The following is a 16,883-nucleotide window of genomic DNA, read 5'->3' as shown; positions in this document are numbered from 1 at the left end:
GTAAATTTTCAAGGTAGTAATTGATAACTGTGCTGCAAAGTGTGCCTGGAATTGTTTTTCAAATGTTGGCAACTATGTCTCCAGCCAATCTAATACACTGTCCCTCCTCCTTCCACTCTAATTTAATACACTGCCCCTCTCCCTGCCCCAAATTAATACACAGGCCCCCTCCCTCCCCAATTTAACACACTACACAGGAAGGTCCCCCAAGTCCCCCTCCTTCCTTACGATGAGCTGCCTGTCCAGTTCCAGCTGCTCTTCTCTGCAAGCAGGCCAGACAGACAGCCACTCTGCGCTCTTGTGGCCATGGGAGGGAAGGCAAGAATCAGACCGGAAATATCTTTCCTGGCCTGCGGCTGTTCACAGACACATCACCAAGCGGCCCCAGGGCAGGTGGGCCGCAAATATATTAATTGTGGGACACAGGTTTGACATGCTTGCTCTAGGTCCAATTGCAATATTTCCAAAAGGAGAGGAAAATTTTTCCTCTACTCCTCATCCATACCAAATGAAACAAAATATGCTAATAAACCGCATCAAAAGCAGAAATATTAATCCACAGGCCTGTTAGTGCTATTTTAGAACTCAAATCATATTAAAATTAGACACGTGTGATCCCATAAATAATAATAATTTATTTTTTTTACAATTAAGGAATGCAGACAAGACTGTTTCTACCTTTCTAGGCCACATATCCAATATTTAATAAATTAAATGACACCCAAATGACCTTGTGAATAGTTTAATGTAGATAATTAATTGCCATGACAAAATTGTGATCTTATATAGTACTTTTCAAAAGATAAAACCATTTGATCAAGAGTATAAATAGCAACAGATATCACTGTAGGAAAAAAACTAAAACAAAAAAAAACAACAATGATTATTTTAATCTGAATCTGAACTGTTTTCGTCAGCTTTGTGGGAACTGTGAATCATTTCTTCCAAAGGCGCCATTGTTCCATCTGCTCTTACTCCCATTGGTTTAATCAGATCTTCTCTGGAAAGAGGGAAAAAGAAAGAGGTATTCACTACTTTATAATAAATCAGCATCCTTTTTATATTATCTAGAATGCCACGCAAATGCATTTATTTATATATTTTCCCTGCAACGGCTCTGTGTTTAGCAAATAAAAGATGAAAGAAAACAAAAGTAATGAAAAAAAACATTAATAAAAAGAGAAAAAAAAAAACACCCTGCTTGAACAAAGATGTAGGAAGCCAATTAAAAGTGATGTGGAGATGGGAAGTCAAAGCTTAATGAGCACTGGACAAGGTGAACAACTTGAGTTGTTTATACAAAGTTCCCTTTGTTAGTTCCTTATTTATTCTTTTTATTTATATAAAAAGATGGTTCTTTGGCGGGTTCCTGCCCAATTAAAGGAGTAGTTTATTTAGAAGCCAGAATGAAATAAAAATGTATCGGTTATAAAACATTCTACACATACATCCTCTAGAGGTGCTTGAAACCCAGACAATTCTCTTGGAATTAGTCAACCTTTGTGTAGTTTTTGTCAGCAGCAGTTTAATTACAGAGCTGACAATCATTCTAATCCTTTTTAAAGCTTCCAACAGCTCTCCAACATTAATCCAATTATATCTACTCCACAAGCTACTGCCTCATTTTAGAATCATTAATTATTGATTTAAGCTAATAAATAAGTACATTAAATTCATTTTTTTTTCTGCACATATCTCTTCCTGGAACTCCAACCCATGCTTGTATCTGTATGGCACAGATTAGCTTTTATAAGAGTGCGAATAAGGCATGTAATAATAATTAAAAATAAATCATATTTGGTGGTTAAAGAGGCAAAGCCAAGTAATGTTTTCCATGCAGAGTATGGAGTAAGATGGTACTCGGACAAGGATTATCCCACTCTCCACTAATCAACAGGTGCTGTAAAAAAAAATGCATGATTCTTCACAATGCACATAATATATAACTATTCACCCATCTCTTTATAGAATTATGTTTTTAAAATATGTTTTACATAATTAATCTGTCTCATTAGGTATATCTTTATATAGAAAAAAGATTGACCACTAAGTGCTGTCAATGGCGGAGTTGTCTACAAATATTTGATAAAGAAGTTTCTAAAGGCTAATAAAGCAGGTGCAGCGTTTTACAAAAAACATTTAAATGTTTTTTGTAAAAAAAAATAAAAAAAATTACCAATTTGAGCTTGCAAGAAAATGCAGCATATGAATGAGGCCCAAACCTATAAAATGCATTAAAGTTGTTCCTTCCTGTACAACAGCGTTGTGACCCAGAACTAGGCAGTTAGAGAATAGTTTGTTTAGGTGCCTGTGTACTTTTAACTGACAAGTTGCCAAATGTATGAGGAATACACTGCTGCTACAGAATCCCTCTGAGTGTCCAAAAGGCTTCCATGTGTCAAGTGCAGACAGTACCACTAGGTTAGTCTACTGCCATGATTCACAGGGGAAACCTCAAATAATAACTTTGGCTCTCTTTCTCACACTTTGTAAATCCAGCATCAAAATACACAAGAAGAATTCCCAGGAATCGATAGCTCTCCAGTAGTACATCGGACTGCACATTCATTTTCAAACAGTAGTGGGAATTCCTCCCATGCATCATGGATTTAGATTTTTTTTTAATAAAAAGTAAACTTGGTGCCTAAACAGTCATTTCTTTTTTTAATGCAATTCCACATATGGTCACTAGAGACATACAACTTTTCTAACAAAACTGGAATCATTCTGTGCAGTTTGGCTGAGTAAATGCTAGTAGGGTTTCTTAAACACAAACCATTGTAGGAATAGAAAACTGAATTTAAATATTTAGCACTCCCCATAAATAAAAAAAGTTAATCATAGCTTGTTTAGAGAAAACACCCTGGTGTGTTTGTACACTGTGGCCAGTAGTACAGGGTTACTCCAGTCATCATAACCAGTAAAGGCTGCTGTAGAAGTAATAATGCTAGGAATACACGGTCTCTGTTCCTCAGTAATGATGCAAGCAGTCTGCAACAGTTTGCCTTCTCAGTTCCTGCTGGGTCTCCTCTTATTTCGGGTGATGCAAATTCAGACTCTGGAGAGCTGCAGAAGCTGGATGCCAATCCCACCAGTTATTCATTGGCTGAAAGAGTCAGCTGTGGGCTCTCAGCCAATGAATGATACTCTGGGCAGAGAATACACACATATTTGACATTAGCCAGTCCAGAACCTTCAATCCAGGCTGGCTGATGATCAAAACCAACCTCCTCAAAGAGCCATGAGACTTCTTTAATATAAGCAAATGTTAAAAATGGATTGCACCTAGTGACACATGTCAATTTATTCTTTGCAGGACACCTCCATCATTCAGGCTAAAGCATCCCAGCCTCCTAGGATATCTTCAGTCACTCACTGCTACTCAGAGTGAATGACAGAACTAGGTTCCCTGTATTTATTTCAAATGATATGAAAGCTACACCACAAAAACATGCGTTTAACAACCCAAGCAGCACTTCTGAGTGGCTAGTCCAGCACCATCAGCTGTCTGACAGCAATGAACAGGAGGGTATATGAAACTGTGTGCACCAGTTCAAATACACGCTGGTTTTAGCATACTCAGAAAATAAAAAAAATTCTAATCAATGAGTAGTCTTTAAGGCAGATGCTCTGAGCAACTTCTTGCCTCTTGAGTTTAGCTCCACTGAACTAACCAAAACAGGAAGTAACAAGACTGGTTGTGTAATTGACAGTCAAGGGGTGTAACCTGGTTAATTTTTTTTTTAAAGTGCTAATTTCTGTTGAAATCTGCACGTTTTATAAAATCTCAGAAATAAAAAAAAAAAACATTCTCTTCACAGAAAGCATGTCAGTAAGCTAAAGTGCTTTAGGTGTTTGGAGTGTTCCTTTAAACATACTATTAAAAATGCTGGGAAGTGACCATTCCACTTTACTTATCCATGTATTTATCACATGTGTATATTTAAAAAGTGTGAAAAATAAATTTATTGTAGAAATCCACAGCTAGTGGGCACCTCCATTTTAGCTCCCTAACTATCATTATTATAAACTTAGTCCTATGCACCTGGCAGCCACCAAACAGAAAGATGTGTAGAAAGTAAACATGTTTAAATTTCTCCTTCACATTTGCAATGAATGCTGCGGCTTTACCTGATTGATTGATTTTTTTAGATCAAAGATTACCAACTAAGCGTTTCATGAACAGTTTAGGTGGCCGGCACCCTTTTAGCTACGGTAAAAAGGTATTTACTGACCTTATTCCAGCACTGTGCGGATCTGGTCGTGGCTGCCCCCACCCACACTCTGCCCCCTTGGGATCATAGGAAAGCATTGGATGTCTATCGAACATGCCGGCTGTTATGGACATGAAAAATGGCTAACATTTTAACACAATATTTGGACTTTTATGCCCAAAGTTATTAAGTCTATGGGTTTCACCATTTAACAGACATTCCCTGCATAAATGTCAGTTTCAGCATTGAAATGGTTAATCATTTCCTTTCCATTGTTGAAATGAGCATAGCTTTAATAAAACCAGTTGACCAGTTCAGAGTCAGGAGGAAGGTTGATGGGCAGGGAATAGGTTAGAAGGATTGACATGTTACTATGATTATTGTGGAAGCTGTTTTGTGGAGGATTTGGGAGTTGGTTTTTGTAGTTCTTTGGGGTAGCATTTAGATGGCAAATTTTCTCAGGCTGCAAGTGTGTGCTCTAGGTCCAAATGTTTTAGCCAGGACATGGAGTTTGATCTATCCAGAGCAGCACAAACCTTTACCTTCACTTCATCTAAGATCCTGGGACGTTAAGTATAAAACTATAAATAATTTCTCTTTTTTTTTTTTCTTGTGTTTAGATTAAATTGCTTGGATAGCCTTTGATATGTTTTAACTCTGATCATTGAAAATATACTATTAGTACTACAAAAGATAATGGTCTAGTTAGTATTACAAATGCTTAGCTAAGATGCGTTTTATTTTCTCTAACATCTTTCTAGTAAACATTATCTTTTGCTGCACTCTGAGTGATTGTCATTTGGGAGCTAACTGCTAGGATATATCTCTGCAAAAATACCTGGTGCGGCTAATAATCTAAATTATAACTGTACAAAGTTAGGGTTGGTTTTGAATGCTTGCAAATATATGTGGGCTTCCAGTAACTCTTGTTCGTGTAACTAGGTGATGTATGTTGTTAGTTTAACTAGATTATACCAGGACACATGGCTGGTGGCCATCTTAATGCTATTTGAAGCACATAGCTGGCAGCCATCTTGGTGCTCCTGAAAGTTTAACACAGCAGTTATTGTGAAAGCCTTTGAATTGCGCAAACATATTCATTTAAAACCACAACACCGGCGAAACGCTGTGATACACCAAATCAGAATCTCCTCATAGAGATGCATTGACTCAATGTTTCTCTATGGGGAGCACATTATACAGCACTGACCCAGGAAGCCCCTCTAGTGGCCTGAAAAGGCAGTGTTTACATTGAAATGCCTGCAGGGACTGACTATACTCACCAGAAGAACTAAATTAAGCTATAGCTGTTCTGGTGACTATAGTGTTCCTTTAAGTTATTATGGCAGCTTTTAGCCCTGATAGGGTTTATTTGTAGACACTGTGAAGTCAGAAAGAAACTAAGGGTTAGGGTATGAATAGGAGTTCTTCATGCACTCATCCGCTATATGCTATCAATGCAGACATATTTCACCTGTTTCTCACTGGATAGTAAATCTAAGTATTCCAGCAGCATTTCTATGATAAACTCTGCAAAGAACTGCATAGAGTTTGAGCAGTAAAGCGTTGCTGACAAATCAATAAATAATCTGGTGTATGGTTCCTTTAAGACATTTCTACCCTTTAATCTATTGTATTATTTCAAACTGTATAAACTCTATTGGCAGTAGAAAATACAGTACTCGTATCACATTCTTTCCTCTCATTACTGGTTTCCTAAGAAGACGCAGCTATTCACCCATAGATTAGCTGTATGACTAGCTAAATCATTTCCTTCTTTCAATAAATCTTCATTCCTGCATACACTGTGTCATGTATTTACGCGTGGAATTAATGATTGTGTCTGCTGTGCAATGACAGCCATTCAGTCCTCAACCTGCAGCTCTTATTCCACTGCATTTTGTTTGGGGCCCTATTAATTTTTGTACTAATTGAACGCCATAATACTTTCTATAGCATCGTTTTTATTCCACAGGCTACAAAGACAGTGAAAGAAACAGCATCACGTTTAGCAATTACCTGATAATTATGTGTTTTTAATGAGGATTCAAACATGAAAACACAATCTGTTATGTATTCAAGAAAGTGAAGAGTATATAACAGAACTAGAGCTGTGATAATTGGGCCCAGGATACTGAAAGTCAATTACAAGGCTGGCCAGGAAGACCATCCCTTACCTTCTGAAACCTGTTTGGCACGGTGTATCTGGTTACTGCACTCAGGATGTGGCACTTTTGGTTTTTCTGATTTCAAATATATATATATATATATATATATATATATATATATATATATATATACACATACACACACACACACACACATACATACATACATACATACATACACACACAGTATCTTACAAAAGTGAGTACACCCTTCACATTTAAGTAAATATTTTATTAAATCTTTTCATGTGACAACACTGAAGAAATTACACTCTGCTACAATGTAAAGTAGTAAGTGAACAGCCTGTATAACAGTGTAAATTTGCTGTCCCCTCAAAATAACTCAACAAACAGCCATTAATGTCTAAACCGTTGGCAACAAAAGTGAGTAACACCCCTAAGTGGGAATGTGTCAATATTGTGTGTGGTCACCTTTATTTTCCAGCACTGCCTTAACCTTCATGGGCATGGAGTTCACCAGAGCTTCATAGGTTGCAACTGGAATCCTCTTCCACTCCTCCATGACGACATCACTGGTGGATGTTAGAGACCTTGCGCTCCCCCACCTTCCGTTTGAGGACTTCCCACAGATGCTAAATAAAGTTTAGATCTGGAGGCATACTTGACCAGTCCATCACCTTTACCTTCAGCTTCTTAGCAAGGCAGCGGTCGTCTTGGAGGTGTGTTTAGGATTGTTATCATGTTGGAATACTGCCCTGCGGCCCAGTCTCCGAAGGGAGGGGATCATGCTCTGCTTCAGTATATCACAGTACATGTTGGCAATCATGGTTCCCTCAATGAACCGTAGCTTCCAGTCCCGGCAGCACTCATGCAGGCCACGACCATGCTTGACTGTAGGCAAGACACACTTGTCTTTGTACTCCTCACCTGGTTGCCGCCACACACGCTTGACATCATCTGAACCAAATAAGTTTATCTTGGTCTCATCGGACTACAGGATATGGTTCCAGTAATCCATTTCCTTAGTCTGCTTGTCTTCAGCAAACTGTTTTCGAGCTTTCTTGTGCATCATTTTTAGAAGAAGCTTCCTTCTGGGATGACAGCCATGCAGACCAATTTTATGCAGTGTGCGGCATATGGTCTGAGCACTGACAGGCTGACCCCCCACCCCTTCAACCTCTGCTGCAATGCTGACAGCACTCATACTTCTATTTCGCAAAGACAACCTACGGATATGACGCGGATGCCTGTTCTGTGTGGAACCTGTCCTGTGAAACCGCTGTATGGTCTTGCCCACCGTGCTGCAGCTCAGTTTCAGGATCTTGGCAATCTTCTTATAGCCTAGGTCATCTTTAAGTAGAGCAACAATTCTTTTTTTCAGATCCTCAGAGAGTTCATTGCCACGAGGCACTATGTTGAACTTCCAGGTGACCAGTATGAGAGAGTGTGAGAGCGATAACACCAAATTTAACACACCTGTAACACCAACGAGTCACATGAAAATTGCTAATTGGGCCCAATTTGGACATTTCCACTTAGGGGGGTACTCACTTTTGTTGCCAACTGTTTAGACATTAATGGCTGTGAGTTGAGTTTTTTTAAGGGGACAGCAAATTTTCACTGTTTTACAGGCTGTACACTTACTACTTTACATTGTAGCAGAGTGTCATTTCTTCAGTGTTGTCACATGAAAAGATATAAAATATTTACAAAAATGTGAGGGGTGTACTCTCTTTTGTGAGATACTATATATATATATATATATATATATATATATATTTAAAACAATGTTAAACAAAAATCTGCACACCGGGCATTAGTGATTTACTGGCTTTGCATCTTTTCCCAAGTTGTGTTTCAAAGCTGTTGTATACAGCAACAAAGACTCAAAGAAATCCATATTTAAAATGGAATGAGGCAAAAAGTGTAAAAAGCACAAATCAAGTCAGAAAAAGTGTAATAATGTAAATGCAACATAACTAATCATCATGTGAAAGCAAAAGAATAACAAAAGCTTAACTACCTTGAAAGTTTATCAAACATATTGACCAATTTCATTGCTTCATACTCCTTCTGTTCCTCAGTCATTTCATCTAGTGGGTTCGGTGCTGGCTCTTCCACATGACCAGTAATAAGATTGATGCTGAAACACAAGATTCTAGTCATTCACATGCTCACAAAATTAAAATGAAGAAACTAAAGCTATAGTAAAGTGACATGGTTTTTGTTTTAAAGCAATCACATGAAAATACCAGCAACAGTTTCTGCCACATTTTCAGTTGCACGCAATCAATAAAGAATTCACTAGAACCCTCTCCAATCTCTGGTTATAAGCCACTTGACTATCCAACGACACCACTTTAAGCCATGTCTTTCATTATATTCTACAAGGGAAAATGTGCAGACATGCCATATAGAGTGCAAGCTTTGTGGTTATGATTATAATTAATAAACACATACTTTGGTTTTGCAGTTTTGTATTCTTCAGTGTCCGTATCTTCATCGTCAGAATACCAGTGGTCACCCCTGCCACCAGCTAAAAGACCTCTGGCAGCAAGAAGTCCAGCTGCATTCCCATATCCTGTGTACTTCAACAAGTTGTCCACTGCAAGGAAATATTAACATATACATACAAACATACATGTACCAGGGAATAAAAAAAAAAATACAAAATATATCATGTATAAATAATATTTAAGGAAACACGAGAGCATTAGGAACACAGACCTTTGTTCCTAATACTTTAGTGACCCTGCCCCCCCAATGTGCATCAATAATTAAAAAAATCCCTACAACAAACATTGCTTTTTAACGCAGAAGCGCCTCTACTGGATGTCAATATGATAGACAGTAGAGGTGGATTTAATACTGCAATGTAAACATTGCAGTTTCTAAAAAACCACAAACCTACCATATTTTACATTGCTGGGTTAAAAGGATGTGGTCACTTCACCCAGACCACTTCACGGAGATGAAGTGGCCTACATGACTATAGTGTCCCAATAAAGCAGCACCTTCTGGCTTTAATTTCATGATCATAAATTCCATGTGCATTGATCGTTTTATCAATTAGTCAGTAAAATGGGACCCAATATAATTTTCCAAGGAAACTGAAGTACAGTGGTTTGGTAAACAAATGACATGCATTGCTTCTTAGGGAATATATCTAGTATTTTAATGTAGTGCTCATTGTAACACTCCATTTAAGTAAAACATGACTTGTATGGTGAGCCAAACCGTAATATATATTCTTTTTTTATTTTGGATGTGACCATAACAAATATTCTTTATCCATAGAAAGAATTAATCAAAACAGTTGGGGATTCCCAGCACCCACACCTTTTTTTTACAATATATAACACCATGAAGTTTCTGTGATCATCACAGCATTTACCTCTTTCCTTGCAAAGAACGAAGAGGAATTCTGCAGCAATTTGCTTCACTCCTAAATCCACATGGGTCATCAACCGTACCAGTTTGTTTCTCACTGTTGTTCCCACTTCAGGGCGACTGGAAACATCACGCAATGGAGGCAAAACCTAAGGTGAATAGAAAATAAAAATGGTCAGATCTAAGCATTGTTCATAATGAACTGTTGTCTATGAAATTGAACAGAAATGCAGATGCAGATTGGGCCAACAGACATTGCAAAAACAAACTTAATTTTGAAGCGACAATAAGTACCAAAACTACCACATCTTAAAGGAAAACTGTAGTGTGAGGAATACAAACCTGACCCCCCCACCTCCTTACTTTAAAAAGGAAGTTTACCAACCTTTTCTCCAGTGCCATGCTGGTCTTGCCACAGCTGGCTCTGCCCCGCTTGGCTGAGATCATTCAATTTGACAATCTCAGCCAATCCAATGCTTTCCCGTAGGAAAGCATTGGGAGGCTATTGTGCATGCACAGCAAAACACAGAGCTGTGCCAATCAGTATCTCCTCCTAGAGATGCATTGAAACAGAGTATCTCTATGGGGAGCGTTCATTGTCTCCATTAAGAACGTGGAGACGCTGAAGATCAGTGCTGCGACCCAGGAAGCACTTCTAGTGGACGTCTGAGTGAGGGCCACTAGAGGTGTAACTAGGCAGTAATGTAAACACTACCTTTTCTCTGAAAAGGCAGTGTTTACAATAAAAGGCCTGCAGTGACAGACTGTACACACCAGAACATTAAGATGTAGTTGACTATAATGTTACTTTAATGTAGTGGTGTTGGTGCATTTATGTGGTCTCATTTCTCTAGCAATGTAAAACATTGCTCTATCTGAGAAATGGTTACATTTACATTTGGCCAAAAATATGCCTTAGTGGATGTTAGACAAACACCCACTACATGCACAGTAAAAACAAAACGGAATTGGGGGCACACCTGAAAATGTATACATAATACAGATTAAGGAACAGCGCACTCAAATATATATCAAAAATAGTAATGCACTCCACCTTCCTTTATGTACTTGCCCGGTGCTTATCAGCAAACAGATACAGCCAAAAGTACAAGATAGCACTCCAGGGACTTCCAAGTCGAATGAATAAAACTTAGCTTTTATTAGCTCAAAATAAAAATCAACGTTTCAGTCTGTATCACAGACTTTCATCCTGATCTGGGGATTGCTATTACTTATACTCCCCTGGGTTCTAATCACTAGATCTTATAAGAGCTGTTCCTGCAATACTCTCTGGAGTAGGAGAGGTTCACCCATTGGAAGCTGTATCCTGGTCTTGGGTCCAGGGTGGATGGAGGATGGCGAGACCCCAGCCAAGCTGCAGCGGCTAAGGTGCTACAGTGCTTATTGTGTCTGGTGGAGTGCTTGGAGTCCTTGGTGAGCACTAAGAGCATTGATTGATGGAGGCACCCGGTCGGGGTGCCAGGCAGTCCATCACATAAATCATCTGCTCACGAGAAGGAAAAGGGCAGGCCCATGCTCCAAAATCATTTCTAAGCACTAGTTAAAGATCATCAAGTACAAGCGGAGTATTAAAATATACTTAAAAGGACACTGCAGACACCAAAACTGTCTAATCTCTGGATTCCCCTGGAGCTATCCTTTCATTTAGCATTAAAACATTTTCATGTTTTAATACTAAATACAATTCCCCAATAACCCATCATCTCTCTGTGCAATTTGGGCAAATTAAACTGTGATTGGCTGAGAAGGTCAGCTGACTGCATTCAGCCTATCACAGTGGTATGAAAAGGTATGGCTAAAATAATGTGTGTTTCTTCTTCTTTAGCAACACCTACAGTAAGTGCAGTGCTATGGGAAACCAGGGACCCTAATTCAGTATTTAATTCCTTGAAAACACTTAACAGAGGTAAGGTGCCAGGCGACAATGAGAAGAAATAGTTATATTACTTACTGTGTCCCTTTAAGGCTATTACTTGTACAAGGAATGGTAAAGAATTTTGAACAGAACTTTTTAGGACAAAATAACTGAAATGGAAAACGTTTCCAAGTTAGTTATGTTTCCAGCTCAGCTATTTTGACCATCTTTGTGTAATACCCTACTAAATGTGCCACAATTTACAATGTAATGAATAACTTGCTAGGTTTTTAAATTAAAGAAAACGTTGGAAACTAATTGTGTCAAAGGGAAATCATAGGGCAGTGGAGGGGCTAACCCTAATTTAGAAATAAACAGAAAACTGAAATACACTGTCCTAAGGTAAATATAAATCATAAAAAAATAACTTTTAATAGTAGTTAAAGGAGCATTATAGGGTCAGGAACACAAACAAGTCGCAGTTCAGAAATTGCTCTTCAAATGTGAGCTTTGCAGAGTGGAGTTTCAATGAATGTCAATGGACTGCGTGAGTTGCAAACAAATGGTCATATTGTGAAAACCATAAGGACTATGGCTTAGCTGTGGACATTTTTAGTGACACCGCGGATAGCTGAACGTTTTGATATAAGATTTGTGTAGGTGGGCCTGAAAATGAGGGAGTGGTGGCAGTTTAGAAATCATGTCCTGATTTTTCAGCTTTTGCCAGCTCCCACTCTAGCTTTGACATTCATTCCTATGGGACAAATTTCGCCACAAGAACGCCGATATTCCGAGAACCATTCGGCGAAACGTTCCACAAAGTAATAGCAATCCGATCGGGAACAATCTGCACGTTTTGGTATATTTTTGTCTATGTAGTGTAAAAACTGTGGGAGGAGTTAGGGTGGCAAATTTGGCTATAATAATAATATATATGTGAGATAACATTAAGTGGTCTTGCTATGCAAGAACACTTAACTAGAAAAGCTACAATTTCTTGGGAAATTGTGTGAAGTGTTCTTGCCTCCACCAGTAGTCTACAACTGGAGTGGGCGGAGTAACTGTTATTATTTATTTATATAGCACATTTAATTGCAACGTTGTTGCCCAAAGTGCTTCACAGTTACTTTAAAACATACAGTTATAAAAACATTAGCAGGTGCAAAAGGCCCTGTCTATGACATCACTTGCTGCTGCAGCCTGGCACAGGTCAGAGTATTTTTGCGGTTGCCATCTTCAAACGGTCGTATTTTAAAAACTATAAATCCTACAGTGAAGAGATTTATATTGTGAGAATCACCAGTAGTCTACAACTGGAGTGGGCAAAGTAACTGCTATTATTTATTTATATAGCGCATTTAACCCTTTAAGACCGGAGGGCGTACTATTACGCCCTATTTTAATAGTACTTAATAGTACACCCTCCGTTTTTTTTTTTTTACTTACCCCATGCCGGCGATTGCGGTTGGGGGGGGACTCCCAGGGAGCCCCCCGCGGCACGTCCGTCCTCCTGGGGGCCCCCCCGGCCATGTGAGAGTGAGGTCCTTGCGAGGACCTCACAATCACATGGCTGAGTTAGCTGGCTCAGGCATTGCCAGCAAGGGGACTAACTGTAATGACAGTTAGTCCCCCTGCTGGCTGGAAATCAAATAAAAAAATAAGTTAATAAGTGTAAAAAAAAAATATATATATATATATATGAACAGTAAAATGTATTACAACGATGATATAAACAGTAAAAGTGAAGTTTTTTGCATTTTTCACGCACAAACAGCACTTACACGGACGATATTATTGCTGCGATACTTTTTACTGTTTTGAAACACAAATATTTGTGTTCAGCGAGATCTCCCGAGTACAACAGTACCCCTCATGTACAGGTTTTATGGTGTTTTCAAAAGTTACAGAGTCAAATATAAGGCTTGTGTTTCATTATTTTCACATTAAAATTCGCCAGATTGTTTACGTTGCCTTTGAGACCCTATGGTAGCCCAAGAATGAAAATTACCCCTATGATGGCATACCATTTGCAATAGTAGACAACCCAAGGTATTGCAAATGGGGTATGTCCAGTCTTTTTTAGTAGCCACTTAGTCACAAACACTGGCCAAAATTGGCGTTTTTTGCTTTTTTCACACACAAACAAATACTAACGCTAATTTTGGCCAGTCTTTGTGACCAAATGGCTACTAAAAAAGACTGGACATACCCCATTTGCAATACCTTGGGGTGTCTACTATTTCAAATGGTATGCCATTATGGGTGTACATTTTATTCCTGGGCTACTATACAGTCCCAAAGGCAACGTAACCAATCTGGCGAATTTCAATTTCAAATGTAACGTGCTATATTTGACCCTGTAACTTCCCAAAACACCATAAAACCTGTACATAGGGGGTACTGTTTTACACGTGAGACTTTGCTGAATACAAATATGTGTATTGTATTGCAGTAAAAGCAAACAGTATTATGACATTGACAGTTAAAATGTCACGTAGAACTAAAAAAATAACAACATTTATTATTTTCTCCCATTTTTTTCATATTAAATTATGTTTCATAGCTAAATATTTGATATTAAATGCAAGCCCTGTTTCCTCTGAATAAAATGATATATAATAAGGATAGGTGCATTTAATATGAAAGAGGTGAATTAAGGTTGGACAGACATATAGCGCAAATGCCAGGTTTTGTTTACGTTTTGTTTTGTTCACAACGTGTACATTTGGCTCAGTCCTTAACCCCTTCAGGACCGGACTGTTTTTGCAATGTTTGTACGTTAAGGACCAGAGCTATTTTAACACTTTTGTGGTGTTTGTGTTTAGCTGTAATTTTCCGCTCTCTCATTTACTGTTCCCATACAAGTTATATATTGTTTTTTTCAGGACAAGAAGAGCTTTCTTTACATACCATTATTTGTATCATTTCATATCATTTACTTTAAAAAAAATAGTAAAATATGGTGATAAAACCCCCAAAAAACGTGTTTTTTGACTTCTACTTAAAAAATATTTTACTGATCTACAAAATCGAATGAAACAAACTGCTAAATAGATTAAACATTTTGTCCTTAGTTTAAAAACACCCAATGTTTACGTGTTTTTTTGCTTTTATTTGCAAATTATAGGGCTATAAGTACAAGTAGGAAATTGCGGTTTCAAAATTTACATTTTTCAAATGTATCAATAGTGACATTGTAACACTGTTATGTCATAAATCTCCAAAAAACACCCCACATGTATATATTTTTCTTAAACTAGATAACCCAGGGTATTCATCTAAGAATATTTTGATACTTTCTATGCAGCCATTTTACCATAAACCTTTGTCAAACTTTGCATAGGTAGTTTATTTTTTTTATTTTTTTCACATAAATTGCAATTCAGGTATAAATTCACAGATTTTGTTAGGTGTCACTACCAAACAACACCCCAATATGTGTTCAGCAACATCTCCCGAGTACAGGGATACCCCCCATGTATAGGTGTTTTGGGTTGTTTGGGGGCTAAAAGGCCACATTTTGCAGGTGCGCATATCAGTTTCCCAGCTCGGAATTTTGACATGTAGTCAACCTGCATGCATGTCCTATTTGGGACATTTTTGAAGCCGGCCAATGTATTTTACCCCCATTAAACCATATATTTTTGAAAAGTAGACACCCTAGGGTATTTCACATGGTGGAATTTTTACACTTTCCATGCACTAATTCTACCACCAGGCTTTGTCAAACATTGAGTTAGTAATTTTCTTTCAGTTTTTTTCACACACATTGTACTTTAGGCATGAATTAACAGATCCTGTTACGTGTCACTGCCAAACAACACCCCAATATGTGTTCAGCAACATCTCCCGAGTACAGGGATACCCCCCATGTATAGGTGTTTTGGGTTGTTTGGGGGCTAAAAGGCCACATTTTGCAGGTGCGCATATCAGTTTCCCAGCTCGGAATTTTGACATGTAGTCAACCTGCATGCATGTCCTATTTGGGACATTTTTGAAGCCGGCCAATGTATTTTACCCCCATCAAACCATATATTTTTGAAAAGTAGACACCCTAGGGTATTTCACATGGTGGAATTTTTACACTTTCCATGCACTAATTCTACCACCAGGCTTTGTCAAACATTGAGTTAGTAATTTTTTTTCTGTTTTTTTCACACACATTGTACTTTAGGCATGAATTAACAGATCCTGTTACGTGTCACTGCCAAACAACACCCCAATATGTGTTCAGTAACATCTCCCGAGTACAGGGATACCCCCCATGTATAGGTGTTTTGGGTTGTTTGGGGGCTAAAAGGCCACATTTTGCAGGTGCGCATATCAGTTTCCCAGCTCGGAATTTTGACATGTAGTCAACCTGCATGCATGTCCTATTTGGGACATTTTTGAAGCCGGCCAATGTATTTTACCCCCATCAAACCATATATTTTTGAAAAGTAGACACCCTAGGGTATTTCACATGGTGGAATTTTTACACTTTCCATGCACTAATTCTACCACCAGGCTTTGTCAAACATTGAGTTAGTAATTTTTTTTCTGTTTTTTTCACACACATTGTACTTTAGGCATGAATTAACAGATCCTGTTATGTGTCACTGCCAAACAACACCCCAATATGTGTTCAGTAACATCTCCCGAGTACAGGGATACCCCCCATGTATAGGTGTTTTGGGTTGTTTGGGGGCTAAAAGGCCACATTTTGCAGGTGCGCATATCAGTTTCCCAGCTCGGAATTTTGACATGTAGCCAACCTGCATGCATGTCCTATTTGGGACATTTTTGAAGCCGGCCAATGTATTTTACCCCCATCAAACCATATATTTTTGAAAAGTAGACACCCTAGGGTATTTCACATGGTGGAATTTTTACACTTTCCATGCACTAATTCTACCACCAGGCTTTGTCAAACATTGAGTTAGTACATTTTTTTCAGTTTTTTTCACACACCTTGTACTTTAGTCCTGAATTATCAGATCCTGTTATGTGTCACTGCCAAACAACACCCCAATATGTGTTCAGCAAGATCTCCTGAATACAGTGATACCACCCATGCATAGGCTTGTCGGGTTCTTTGGGGGCTAAAAGGCCACGTTTGGCAGGTGCGCTTATCAGTTTCCCAACTTGGAATTTTGACATGTAATCAACCTGCGCCCATGTCCCATTTGAGCCAATGTATTTTACCCCCATCAAACCATATATTTTTGAAAAGTAGACAACCCAGGGCATTTTAAATTGTGGTATTTTAACACTTTTCATGCACTGAATTCTACC

The 16,883-nt window shown here is 38.4% G+C and overlaps 1 protein-coding gene across 1 annotated transcript in view; it reads right to left on the bottom strand.

The window, feature by feature from the left end:
- Positions 1 to 682: 682 nt before the first annotated feature.
- Positions 683 to 16,883, bottom strand: part of RIC8B (RIC8 guanine nucleotide exchange factor B) — a 135,038-nt gene continuing 118,837 nt past the window's right edge. The window contains exons 7-10 of the mRNA XM_063447784.1: positions 9,738 to 9,882; positions 8,804 to 8,948; positions 8,367 to 8,486; positions 683 to 1,000 (exon numbers count right to left, since the gene is read on the bottom strand). Of these exons, the coding sequence (XP_063303854.1) occupies positions 889 to 1,000; positions 8,367 to 8,486; positions 8,804 to 8,948; positions 9,738 to 9,882 (522 nt within the window). The 3' untranslated portion in view covers positions 683 to 888. The remainder of the gene's footprint in view (positions 1,001 to 8,366; positions 8,487 to 8,803; positions 8,949 to 9,737; positions 9,883 to 16,883) is intronic.

The sequence above is a fragment of the Pelobates fuscus genome, chromosome 3 (genome assembly GCF_036172605.1).
Source record: "Pelobates fuscus isolate aPelFus1 chromosome 3, aPelFus1.pri, whole genome shotgun sequence".
Taxonomy (NCBI): Eukaryota; Metazoa; Chordata; class Amphibia; order Anura; family Pelobatidae; genus Pelobates; species Pelobates fuscus.
The sequence above is the reverse complement of the archived record's forward strand: the minus strand, read 5'-3'. Positions and strand labels throughout refer to the sequence as shown.